At 43.8% G+C, this 14,073-nt stretch overlaps 1 protein-coding gene across 2 annotated transcripts in view; it reads left to right on the plus strand.

The window, feature by feature from the left end:
- The window catches only part of LOC124804707 (myotubularin-related protein 13), a 216,491-nt gene that overhangs the window by 170,497 nt on the left and 31,921 nt on the right, over window positions 1-14,073 (plus strand). For both annotated transcript variants that reach the window (XM_047264966.1, XM_047264967.1), the window contains 2 exons: window positions 1,018-1,145; window positions 11,792-11,973. In XM_047264966.1, coding sequence (XP_047120922.1) covers window positions 1,018-1,145; window positions 11,792-11,973 — 310 coding nt within the window. The remainder of the gene's footprint in view (window positions 1-1,017; window positions 1,146-11,791; window positions 11,974-14,073) is intronic.

Consider the following 14,073-nt stretch of genomic DNA (forward strand, 5'->3'; position numbering starts at 1 on the left):
TCTTGCTAATTTGTGATCTGTTAATGTGTAGGAGTATCCAACAAAGAGATTTTTATGTGGTTTGTGTTGTTAACTCAGATTTTCTTACTGTGTATGCACATAACAGTTCATCAGGCACTAAAATGTTTACCAAATACATGCATTATCTCTGACTTGAGGCAGACACTGAAAAGAGTATGAGGAAAACTAAACTGAGTGCTTATGTCTATTTCAGAAACAGTGCATTTTACTGGCTTCACAGTGTAGTTTCTGCTACAGTTCTGGCAATTGATTTGAAATTACTGTATTTTCAATGTGTACTCTAAGAAATGGGTAATAAACCATCTGTCCAAAAAGGTCAGAGACTGATTTTATTCCTGCTGTACAAGCAATATCAGTGCGGTAACTATGGTGGCAGTAACTATAAACAATATATGTGCATTTGACCACTCGGCTGTGGGCAGGCAGTGTTAAATAGTGCACCAACATCATTATGTCACAAATCTCAATGAAGCTACATCTCTAATTCAAATCAAGACATACTCCTGAATGTTTTGAAGAAGAGAAAAGCATTTTCAGAGATTGTCCCTTATGCTTTGCCTCCATGACAAGAACAATGATACATGGATGCCTGGTGCGACTTGATTGAAATGCAGATAATGGACAAAACTTTTCTGAAAAAATCATCATGGGTGAAAGACTTGGTGTTATATATAACACAAAATGACAAGAGTGCAGAAATTCTTATGAAGGGTCAATGCTTTGACAACATAACAGACATTCAAGCCAATGTCACATATGAGTGAATGACTTATCAAAGAACGACTTTACTGACAGTTCTACGGCATTGTATGAATGTTTTGAGCATTCATGTCAAATGAGGGCAAAGTATGTAGAACACTTGCAGCATTAAAACCATAATATTCTGTATTCTCTATTTTTTTTATTAATTCAATCTTGAAATTTTTTTGCACTGATGGTGTACAGTTGAGGTTGTAAGAGAGTAATTGATTTCTTCTTCTTTCTTTTTGCTGTAAGGTGGACGGTTGGCAGGAAATAACTCGGGTCCAAACTTGGGCCAGTCAATATTTGATTACATCGAGAAACAGCATACAAGATCACCTTTGTTCTATAACTTTCTGTATACACCAGATTTGGAGCATCCTGTAAGTACTTCATAAATTTTGCTTTTTTTGTCCTTGATTACCTAACTATCTTTATTGCATATGAGTGAAATTACCTTGTTATGTTCCATTCATTTCATGGTTTTAGAAATATTACGACAGCTTGTTCCTGACACTTGAAAAATATTATGTTTTATAACATTTAGTCTATATTTTCTGTTGGTTTTACACGTACAGGTTGATTCATCCTCTGGAATGACATTTTACCACTTTCTAGTTGTTACTGTAATTAACTTCAAGAACTGAAGTAGAAGTCACAAAAGAAGCTGGGGCTTGAAGGGATGGACAGGGTTGCTAATTGCAGGACTGCCATTATCAGTGGATATTGTAACTCAGTGTTACATTAGTAAAGGAGACCACTGACAAAATAACAGAAAGGTTGAGATGTCAAGAGGCATTCACAGAAGAGAATGAAAACTTTGCTAGTTTTCAGATGAAATCCTTTGACGAGCTAGAGTAAAAGTACATTAGAGCACTGCATCTGTATTACAAATCCACATGTGCGGTGTTCATTCCACATCACCCACTTTGTACTCTCTGTGAAGCAAGCAGCCTGCCCGCACACACACACACACACACACACACACACACACACACACACACACACACACACACACACACCACAAATTAAAGTGATAATTTAAATATTATTTAAGGTCATTGATTTAGCTTCAGAACTGTGAAATTGCATGTAGCTGATATAATAGTTCACGTTCATCATGCTGCAGCTAAAATTGTGCTGACTTTGAGAGATATTTTGGACAGACAAAATTAAAAGGATTTGAAGTTGAGGAGCATGACAACTTACTGTAATTGTCAACTTTGTTTGTAATTAACAAAGAACTTCAGTCCAGCTACACTGTAGGCTCTCTTGAGTAAACTGAGCGAATGAACTAACAGGACTCATTACAGTTGATAACATCATCTGCACTGATCAAAAAAGAGGATGGATATGCAAGGTGTAATCATAAGCAGAGATGGGCGTTAAACAAATAAATTTCTGTCTAGATAATTATTCGAGTTCATAGATCATTCAAACAGTTTTTTAGAGGATAATTAATTGTAACCTAACTAACTAGTCACCTTTTTTCCTGTTTACTTATCGTACAGAGCTCTATAAATAGTGTTTGTTCACTTGGTTCAGTGCAGTTTCTACTCCATAAATAGCTTATTAATGGTCTCTTCATCATGAGTTGGCTCGTGGTTATGAGGATATGGGAAAGGCCTCGCACTTCGATCGACCACAAGGAAAAGACCCATGAAATGCAGGATTGGGAGTTGGATTGAAATGGGGATACATAATGATATTCTGTAGATTGAGTGTGTGGTGGAACACTACTATGGGTGATGGTAGGTTTGTGGGTACGATATCCCTCATCTCAGGACACAATGCGAGAGTCAAAGCCCTGGTAAAGTATGTGGTTGAGCTTTTCAGCTTCCCGTACTGTGACCTTCTGGAGGAGAGCCAGGTAGTTCAAATTTTGACTTTATAAAATGTTATTTTTATGATCTTCTGCGAACTTTAAAAATATGAGTGTGACATTTGTACTGGTAAAACAAAGTTATATTGCACCAAATCTCAAAATCTGCAGTTATGGTTTTCTTTCACCAGAAGTAAGAGTGCAGCATACTGGTGCGTACTATCACAAGTTGGGCATTGGGAAAGGGTAACCATCAGTAAATCAGTCTGCAGTGTAAACTTTCTCAAACCCGTACATTCAATGAAACTAATAAATATCTTGGAAATCATCAATTTTTTCTTCTCCTGAAGCAATAATGGAACAAGATTAATAAATCAGTCCATCTAAATAATCTCTTAAATGTATCCATGTAGTATGGTCAGAAACTGTGTTAAAATTTATGAAGTAATTTTTACTGCTTCGGTCACTTTTTACTAATATTTACTAGCATGACAGTTTTCAGCAGCATGTTGTCACCATCAAGTGCATTACAGTTACATGTACATTAATTTGAAGTGTGATAAAATTATTTTCTGGGTGTGACATTGAAGTTAGGTACCAAAACTTGTCTACAGAAAGATTAATTTATTTTAGTGTATAATTAAACTGAACTGTGTGTTTAAATCATTTCACTGTTGTCTTTACTTACATTTTTGCTGGAAATTTATTAGTCTGGCACTCGGAACACAATAACAACAACAACATCACATAACGTTTTCACATCAGGTGTTTCCATTCCAGATACTCTAAATCCTAAAATAAACTTGTCTTGGTTGCTGAGGTACCATAGACAATGAAAACACAATCTGTGAACAATGGAAACTCCAGTTTGAAATATCAATTATATAAGGAAAATATTGATTCTTACTTATTCTAAAGATGACACTGAGTCACAGACACGTGCAATGAAAAAATACTTAAACATTAGCTTTCAGCCAAAGTCTTTGTCAAGATTCATTCACACAAGCAAGCACAACTTGTGCACAGAGATGGCAGTCGTGTGAGGTGTGCTTGCTTGTGTGAATGAATGTAGAAGAGTGCGTGTGTGCGTGCGTGTGTGTGTGTGTGTGTGTGTGTGTGTGTGTGTGTGTGTGTGTGTGTGTGTGTGTCTAATTCATCAGATGCACAAATGAAAAGGTTGTCATGCTCCATGAGAGAAGACAAACAAAGCCTTACTACTTTGAAATTGACTGTTAAAAGGAATGCTGATTGGGAACTCTTTGACTGAAATGTTTGCTTTTGCAAAAACTTGAACACCTTTATCAATTGAAGACATAAAGTGTGAAAATGAGTCCATGATCATATTTCTGGCACTTTATTATACAGGTCTGTCTTGATCACATAAATTTTTACATTTCACTATGACTGGTTTGGGCTACTGCCATCTTCAGATCATAAAATATTCTGATGTAGTATCAATGTCAGACTAAACATGTAGGTACATAGGAAGTCACACACCTGTTTCTTCTGAAATGGCCTTTTCTTTGTTTGGTTGCATTAATGTTTCAAAAATGATTGCCTTGTTGAAAGGCAGCAGCATGTTCCCACTAGTGAACTGTGTTTCTGGACATGTCTGCCTTTTCCCACCCAATTCAGTGATTACAAAATCGGCAGACTATTAATTTCAGTTTTTGGTGGACATTCATAGCTGTGCTATCTATGCCTGACAACACTACAGATTAGAATTTTGACCACCAGAGGGGAGAGCAGCAGGCTACAACAGAACGGTCTTTCTGCAGAGGGTTATATTTTTATACATAATCCAACTTGCACACTCAGCAGATGATCGTAACTACACTTCAGATTACTGTACATGTAACAGTAACGCTCCTAGTGATGCATCATGCTGCCAAAACATGTTGTGCTAGTAAAATATTAGTAAAAAGTCACTGAAACAATAAAAAAAAGACAAGTGTGGGTAGGACTCTCACTCTAAGGGTTCCGTACAAACTTAATTATGGATGATGATGATGATGATGATGATGTGGCTCAATGCTTGTACAGGTTTTCCAATTGAAGTCCACTTTGGCAACTTCATTGCCCCTAACTTACCTCAGTTATCCAACTGGGGAAAGGGGACCTACAGTTTAACATGGAATCCAAACTGTATGTTGTTCCTGGAGAATTCTCACATCATCAGGATTTGAAGGCTGAGGAGACTGAAAAAGTCCATGGCCCAACTGAGATTTGATTCTGCGACCTCTGTTTTCAGGCATGTGCTTTGCCTCGTAGACCACCAGGCCCAACATGCATATAGATAGTTCATCGATAGTTCTTGATGAGTGTGTCTGAGAGTATCAAAATATGTGACGTTTATGGCGGTACCCTTTGATTGTGTTGACTTACAAGCTTAAATTACTTACACCACCAAGGGACACCCCGCCCCCCCCCCCCCACCCCCCCGGGGGGGGGTCCACAACTCTTTTGTGGATACGTGCGTAGCAAGCATGGGACCCCAAGCTAATGTGGCCCCCCTTCCTTTCCTGGCTGCATACCTTCCTTTTCTGCATCCTTCCCTATCCCCCATCTTCGCCCTCCCTCCCCTCACCACAGTCTCTTTCCTTCCTTTTCTCCCCCTCTGGGAGTATGTTTTGTGCCTACGTCCGGAGACGGACGCTCGAAAATGTAACGCATTCTTTGCTTTCTCCGCTTGCACGTCTTCATCCTTCCTTTGTCCTTTCCTTTCCTTACCTCTTCTCTTCACCCTTTTCTCTGCTGCGGCGTTTGAGACCTCTCTTCTTTCCTTTCCCTTTCTTTGTTTTTCCCTTTCTCTTTTTTCCTCCCTGTGCATGTCTGAAGGCCGACCCACGCATTTTCATGCGTAGCCGGTGACAGAGTAACACGTAATTCCCCGCCCCGGGTAGGCAGGTAGGACACGTACGTACCCCCTGGTAATGGCCAGGCCCAGGGAGGGGTGATTACCCGAGCTGATACCTTCCGAAAGTGCCGATTGGTCCCTCCATCCGTTTGTCGGGAGGTGTGTACAATCACCTAAGGCGGGAGTGCCCTCAGAGAGGGCCCCCACAAGGGAGGAGCGCGCCATCGGAGACGCCGGTAATAATGGGGGATTCTTCTGCAATGGTTTCCTCAATTCCACTATGTCTGCTCACAAGCGTAAGTTCACTGAGTCTCAGCCACAGACAGTTCTTCCATCGTTGCCACAGTTCCTTGTTGTTTCTCGGTCTGACGAAGGTCACGACTTCTCCACGGTTAACCTTTTCATTATTCAGAAAGGTGTCGACGCAATTGCAGGTCCTGTTAGTCTTGTTTCAGATTACAGAATGGCACCTTGTTGTTAGAAACAGTCAGTGCCCTCCAGGCACAAAAATTGCTGCGTACTTCACTGCTCCACACCTTTCCTGTCCGGGTTGAAGCGCACCGCACTTTAAATTCCTCACGTGGAGTCGTTTATACTCGCTCTCTCGACGGATTGTCCAACGAGGAAATTCAACACTACCTGTCTGACCAGGGCATAACGGCTGTTCATAGAGTCATGAAAAGGGTTGACACGAACATCGTTCTGACCCGTACTGTCTTCTTGACATTTGACAGAGTTGAACTCCCATCGAACATAAAAGAAGGCTATGAGATAATTTCCGTTCGCCCCTAAGTCCCAAACCCTACGCGTTGCTATCAGTGTCAGCGGTTCAATCATACCAGCCAGTCCTGTTCCAACCCGGCCAAATGTGTTACATGTGGCAAGGATGCCCATGAGGGTGCTTGTCCACCTCCATCCCCTCGTTGCATCAACTGTATGGGTGACCACACTGCTTCCTCTTGAGATTGCCCCATTTTTAAAGATGAAAAGCTCATTCAGGAAATCAGAGTGAAGGAAAAGGTGTCGACCTCTGCTGCTCTAAAGCCCACTGTGCCTCAGATAGGAAAATACAGCACTGTCCTTGCCTCTCCTCGGTCAACAAAGGAGGCGGCCACACAGACTTGTGATCTCACCTTTAGTGACACAGTCGTCAGATCGGCCAGCGCAAAGATCGACCATTCAACCTCCCCACTTTCGCCTGCTCACTCTATGGCTCACCCTTCATCAGGTTCTGCTAAATCTTATCCCAAAAGTGAGACACCCAGACTTCAAAAAAAGAGCATACTCGTGAAGATTTTGTACGTACCCCAACTTCACAACCATCAGTTCCTCCTTCATCTAAACATCATGTTTCCAAGAAGGCTAATAAGAAACCCAGTTCCTCTCCTTCTCCGCCACGGCGTGTCTCATCTTCAGCACCACCTGGCGGTCACCGCCCTCGGCCGTCTTCTATGCTGTCGAGGCGCACTGCTGGTGGCCGATCAACCGGCCGATCGCTGGTGGCAGGAGCTGCTCCTGAACAACCTATGGATCAGGATCTTCTGCCTTCGGCTGAGTACCGTTCCATGCTGTCGGTTGCAAGCTCTGAGCAGTCGTTGAGTTGACGGCAACCTTGGTCACATTTTTCCATTTTCTGTCCACCCTATGTCCATTATCCATTGGAATATCTGCGGCATTCGAGCCAATCGGGACGAATTGATGATCCTCTTACGAACCTACTCGCCGGTCATCTTCTGTCTTCAGGAAACAAAGCTGTGTCCCCACGACCACTTTGTTTTCCCCCATTTTCAATCAGTCCGATTTGATCTCCCCTCTGTTGAAGGCACTCCAGCACATGGAGGACTCATGATTCTTCTCCATGAAACTCTCCATTATCACCCAATCCATTTAAACACTTCCTTCCAAGCAGTCGCTGTCCGTCTTTCCCTTTCTGGATACACCTTCTCTCTTTGTACTGTCTACATTCCACCGTCCACACCAATGGCACGAGCTGATCTCCTTCATCTTCTTGGTCAGCTTCCACCCCCCTATTTGCTGGTTGGGGACTTCAATGCCCACCACCTGCTTTGGGGATCTCCACATCCTTATCCGCGTGGCTCACTATTGATAGACGTCTTCCACCAAGCGGATCTTGTTTGCCTCAACACTGGGGACCCTACATTTTTGTCTGCCTCCACGACAAATTTCTCTCATTTGGACCTTTCGGTCGGTACTGTTCCGCTAGCTCGGCTTTTCGAATGGTTCGCCCTTGCTGATACACACTCGAGTGACCACTTTCCATGTGTCCTTCGGTTGCAGCCACAACTGCCATATATGCGCCCGAGACGCTGGAAGTTTGCCCAAGCAGATTGGACACTTTTTTTGTCTCTAGCGACATTCGATGACCATCACTTTCCTAGCATCGACGATGGGGTCACTCATATTACAGACGTTATTCTTACAGCTGCGGAACGTTCAATACTTCGCACCTCCAAATTGCCCCGGCGCCCCCCAGTTCCTTGGTGGAACGAGGCATGCCATGACGCAATACATGAGTGGCGGCGTGCTCTTCGCGTTTTCAGACACCATCCTACTTTGGCCAACTGTATCCGCTATAAGCAGTTCCGCATGCGGTGCCGTAGCGTCATCCGCGATAACAAGAAGGCAAGCTGGGATGTCTTTACTAGCTGATTTAACATCTTCACTCCCTCCTCGGAAGTTTGGAGTCGGATTAGATGGTTATCTGGCGCACCTAGTTTCTACCCGGTCTCTGGGCCCACTGTTGTGCATGATACATTAGTGGACCCCGTCGCAATTTCTAACTCGTTGGGTCAACACTTCGCTGAGATTTCGAGCTCTTCATATTACCCGCCAGCGTTTCTCTCAAAGAACGTGCAGCGGAAGAGTGACCTCTTGCTTTCTCCTCTCAAAATCGCGAAAGCTACAATACTGTTTTCTCCATGCGGGAACTCCAGCATGCACTCTCTTCTTCTCGCTCCTCCGCCTCAGGACTGGATGGATCCACATACAAATGTTGCTGCATTTATCATACCTTGCGTTACCTTCTTCGCCTTTATAATCGAATTTGGACTGACAGTACTTTTCCCAGACGATGGCGGGCAGCTATCGTCGTTCCTGTTCCGAAACCTGGAAAGGACAAACATCTCCCTTCTAGCTATCGCCCCATTTCTCTCTCAAGTAGTGTATGTAAGGTTTTGGAGCGTATGGTGAATTGTCGTTTAGCTTGTGCAGTTGACCATCTTGTTGCTCTCTGCACTTATATCGTGAACAATTTTTCTCCAGAAACGCAAAACAGTAGCAATATTTTTTGATTTGGAGAGAGCATACGATACCTGTTGGAGGACAGGCATCCTCTGCACACTGTTCTCTTGAGGCTTTTGCGGTCGGTTGCCCCTTTTTCTTCGCGAATTTATGGCAGAGCGCACATTTAAAGTGCGGGTGAACACTACTCTCTCCCGTACTTTCTCCCAAGAAAACGGGGTACCCCAGTGCTCCGTGCTAAGTGTTGTACTGTTTGCCATTGCCATAAATCCAATTATGGATTGTCTCCTTCCTGATGTCTCGGGCTCCCTCTATGTGGACGATTTTGTGATCTACTACAGCTCTCAACGGACCAGCCTTCTTGAACGACGTCTTCAAGGCTGTCTCGATCGCCTCCACTCTTGGAGCATTGAAACAGGCTTCTGCTTTCCTCCCAGTAAGGCCGTTTGTGTTAATTTTTGGCGTCGTACGGAGTTTCTTCCACCTTCCTTACATCTAGGACCTGTCAACCTTCCGTTTTCGGACGTCGCTAAATTCTTGGGTCTTACATTTGACAGAAAACTGTGCTGGTCCTCCCACGTTTCCTATCTTTCGGCTCACTGTCTGCGATCCCTCAACACCCTCCATGTCCTGAATGGTACCTCCTGGGGAGCGAACCGAGTTGTCCTTCTCCACCTCTATCGCACCCTAGTGCGCTCGAAATTGGACTACGGAAGCATAGTTTTCTCCTCTGCTTGGCCGTCTATTCTTCGGCGTCTCGACTCTATTCAGCACCATGGATTACGTTTAGTGTCTGGAGCTTTTTACACCAGCCTTGTGGAAAGCCTTTATGCTGAGACTGCTGAACCTCCGCTGTCCAATCGGCGAGCTGTCCTTCTGAGTCATTATGCTAGCCATTTGTCTTCCATGCCTGCTAATCCGGCCCATGACATTTTTTTCGACACCTTCTTCGATTTAGGGTATGCAGGCCGCCCTTCCTCCCTACTACCACCGGGAGTCCGCTTCCGTCAACTGCTCCATTCTCTTTCCTTCCGCTTTCCTAAAACTTTCTTGACAACTTGGGGTACAGCACCGCCTTGGCTCCGTCCCCGGACCTGCCTGCTCCGTGACCTTTGTCAGTTTCCCAAGGATGGTACCCCTTCACTTTTTTATCATCGGGCATTTTCTGCTCTACGTGCACAAATGAAGGAAGCCACATTTATTTACACTGATGGCTCAAAAACATTGTTTGGTGTAGGGAGTGCCTATATTGTTGGCGACACCTCAAATCGATTTCGGTTTCCCGACCAGTGTTCGGTTTATACTGCGGAGCTTTACGCTGTTCTCCAGGCTGTCCAGTACATCCGCCGCCATCAGCGGATACAGTATGTTATCTGTTCAGATTCTCTCAGCTCTCTCCTCAGTCTCCAAGCTCTCTACCCTGTCCACCCTCTGGTCCACCGGATTCAGGACTGCCTGCGCTTGCTCCACCTGGGGGGCGTCTCGGTGGCGTTCCTCTGGATCTCAGGACACGTTGGTATCTGTGGAAATGTGGCGGCCGATATAGCGGCCATGGCTGCGGTCTCTCTTCCTCGGCCAGCTATTCAATCGATTCCCTTCGCCGATCTACGGAGTGTTTTATGTCGTCGTGTTGTTCTTTTATAGCACGCACATTGGTCGACACTTCCCCATAATAAATTGCGGGGCGTGAAAGCTCTTCCTTGTGCTTGGACCTCTTCCTCCCGAACGCGTCGTCGGGAGGAGGTAATTTTAACTAGACTCCGGATAGGGCACTGTCTTTTTAGCCATCGACATCTTTTAAGCGGCAATCCTCCCCCACTCTGTCCCCACTGCTCTCAGCTGTGGACGGTAAGACACCTTTTAATTGAGTGCCCCTATTTTACTCCGTTACGCGCCCGTCTACAGCTGTCGCCTGATATATCGTCAATTTTAGCAGATGACACGTGCTCGGCCGATCACGTTCTCGAGTTTATTGGTGCCAGTGAAATGATGTCAGTCATTTGAAGCTTTTTTTTGGGGACAACCAACCCCTTTCTGTATTGGTTTTTTAAGCTTTCCTTCTGCTTTTAGTTTCTCAAATTTTTTGAGTTTCGTTCCCATTGCTGCTGGTTTACATTTTCGTTTTTTACCTTTTCCTAAGTCACAGACCGGGCGCTAATGACCATAGCAGTTTTGCGCCCAAGGGACTGTAGACTTTAGTATTTCACGTAAACTTCAACATGGTACTGCTATGCTACCCCTTCCTAAAATTGTGTCCGAAAATGAGGTTCATTCTGTCAAACATTTTGCCCACCACACCTAGAATAGATTTTCGTCACCTTGCAAATTTTTGCGGTATCCTGAAATAAAAAAGGGAGGGGGGGGGGGGGGGGGTTCTTAACAGAGAGAAAACAAAGTGATCCTGTAAGGTTGTGTTTTCACCAGTTGAGGTATGGAGCACTAAAAATTATTTCATAAACATGTAATCATCTGCATGTAGAAGAGTTCAGTTTTTTTCATACTGCCACATATTAAAAGCTTTTTATCTACTTTTACAACATGGTCTGTTTTTATTTAGTTCTTAATGATGTGGCACTTGTGCCATCAAGATTTAGTACCTTCAAAAACTAGAAACATTCATTTCTAGATTAGAAAGTCAAGTAAAAGGTAAGCAATATGTACTTATTTTTAGCTGTCTTCTTCATTGTTCCTCTTTTTTAATGGAAAAAGACCTCTGCATGTTGAGGTTACTCTTACTACTTCTGGCCACAGTTCGTACCTGTTTGGATTACATCAGTGACCTTACTTTTAATATATGACATATGTGTTTGGATAAGTGAGCTTGACAACTGTACTGCAGGGTAAAGGGGTGCCTATATTTTAAAATTGCACTTCATATCACACATTATCTATCATAGGAAAAGTATTTTGTAAATAATTCTTGAAGAATATTTTCATTATGTGCTGTGATTTTAGGATTGTGCAATGGCCTGATGATGTTACTTGGAACCGAAACTAGTAGGCATTAGATAAAACAAATTGCGACTGTTGAACAAAGCAAATAATTATTTTCTGATGGAATATCTACTTACGATATTTTACATCATTAGGTTCTGCGGCCCCAATCCTTCTTGCCATGTCTAGAAGTATGGCAATATTATCTTGGAGAACAGCTTTCTCATGGTCCAAGCTATGATTTGGAGGTTATTCAGCTTGACTCTCAGCAAGAGGAGGAGGCTGAAGCTGCTGACGGAATTATCAACAAATCAGCTCGTAAAGTTGTCACTATGGGGTAAGTAGCATCTAGAACTTACTTTTTCAATAGTAGGTTCCAATTACATGAGTTCTTCCTTAACTTGACTACTTCTTCATGCCTGAATTTCCTCCTTGGTGATTGAATCTGTAGAACATATCCGAATGAATAATGTAATAACAATGGAAGTTCATGGATGGGGGGAGGAAAGGTGACCACTTATAGGAGACTGGTGTATGGCGCACAGGAATACACAATATAAAACAATTAAGTGTAGCTTTTGAGCTCTTGCACTATCTTAAGTAGGTGCACCCCCCCCCCCCCCCAAAAACACACACACACACACACACACACACACACACACACACACAGAGAGTACAGTTAGACTAAGGAATATTTATTATTGAAAGTAGTTACCTGGGTTGATGGAGGTGGGAGAGGTGATGTATGAGGCAAGGTGGGAATGGCGGTGTATAGGCATGGCAGAAACTGAACAGTTAAAACTAATAATGATATTTTAGTTCCGAAATAGTGGTATTTTTAGTATTTGTTTGGTCTCAGTTATAAAAGGTGGTTCTTATTTTTTACTAACAACAGAGTAAAAAAATCAATTAGCCATAGCAGAAGTGCTAAACTTATTCATTTTTAAATAAGCATTTTTTAAAAAAGAAGTTTGAAACATTGTATCATTATAGGAAACAGGTTAGTGATCAGTGCTATTTTAATAACAATGCTGACAAAAAAGAGCAACAAGCCCATGGCAAAAGAATTCATAGAGCATTGCTGAGACAATAAGGTCCCTGTTGCCACGTGTCACGGCTCTAGGTTAGGTATGCGTGTACATACAGTGTGTAAGATTTGCTCCTACATGATAGTTCTTTGCTGTCATCACTGAACATCTGTTGTATTGGAGAATGGCACCATTCCCAGTCTGGAAACCCCCTGCGGGTCAGGGGGTAATAATAAGCCCGAGGCATTATTGCCTGTCGTAAGAGGCTACTGAAAGGAGTCTCACTTGTTTCAGCCTTTATGTGATGGTCCCATGTAGGGTTTGACCTCCATTTTTCAAAATTTTCCCAAAGAGCGAGCCAGTTGGGGAATGGCGCCTTACATGGTGCATCGTGTCCATCATGTGCTGAGACCTCTCGCATCCTCCGTCAACATGGATATGCACTTTTGCTCATTCTCCAACTGTTGGGTGAGGTCACCTTCCTGGGTGCGTATTTTTCCATCAACTGTGCAGTATCGTTTTCTTCACTAACAGTGATAATGGACTTTTTTACTTGGTTGCACCTGATATCCAACATGGTAGTCAGTCCATTGTGGCTGGGCCGCCATGTACCCTGTTGGTTGCAGCCCCTGACCACAAAGGGATCACTTTGCTGATGCCTGCGCCGTTAACTCCCCACGTATGCCAAGGAGTAGATGCCCGTCCCTGTGGGGCATCAGGACTCCTGGCAATGGCCATCCTGCCAGGTGGCCTTCGCTGTGGCTGGGTGGTGCCCTTGGGGAGGGCCCCTGGTTGGAGTGGGTGGCATCAGGGCAGATGACACACGATGAAGTGTAGTACAGGCCACACCATGGGAGGAACGCCAGACTAAGAATGGCAGTGAAGGTTATTCGCGTCGGTACCTCGTATGTACGAGAGTTGATGGGGAATGTTCCACGTCCTGAAGCCTCAGTTTTTTATGGAGCAGTTAGAGGACAAGTTTGGGGAGGTGGTGGGCTTGTCCAAAATGTGGTCAGGGTTAGTCTTGATAAAAACTGAATCCTCTGCCTAGTCACTGGCACTACTCTCTTGTGACAACCTGGGGGAATGTTTCTGTTACCATCACACCCCATAAGAGCTTAAGTATGGTTCAGGGTATCATATTGCACAGGGATCTTCTTTTGCAGTCTGACGATGAGCTGCACTCCAATTTAGAGCAGCGAGGTGATCATTTTGTCCGGCGCGTCCGCTGGGGTCTGAGGGATAATCAAGTTGCCACCAGTGCCTTCATTTTGGCCTTCAAGAGTGACACATTATCCGAGGTCAAGGTGATGGTCTATCATTCTGATGTGAAGCCATATATTCATCTCCCAATGCGGTGCTTTAAGTTTGGCCATGTGTCTCCCTGCTGTACTTCCAGTGTCATTTGT

The sequence above is a fragment of the Schistocerca piceifrons genome, chromosome 7 (genome assembly GCF_021461385.2).
Source record: "Schistocerca piceifrons isolate TAMUIC-IGC-003096 chromosome 7, iqSchPice1.1, whole genome shotgun sequence".
In the NCBI taxonomy this organism is placed as follows: domain Eukaryota; kingdom Metazoa; phylum Arthropoda; class Insecta; order Orthoptera; family Acrididae; genus Schistocerca; species Schistocerca piceifrons.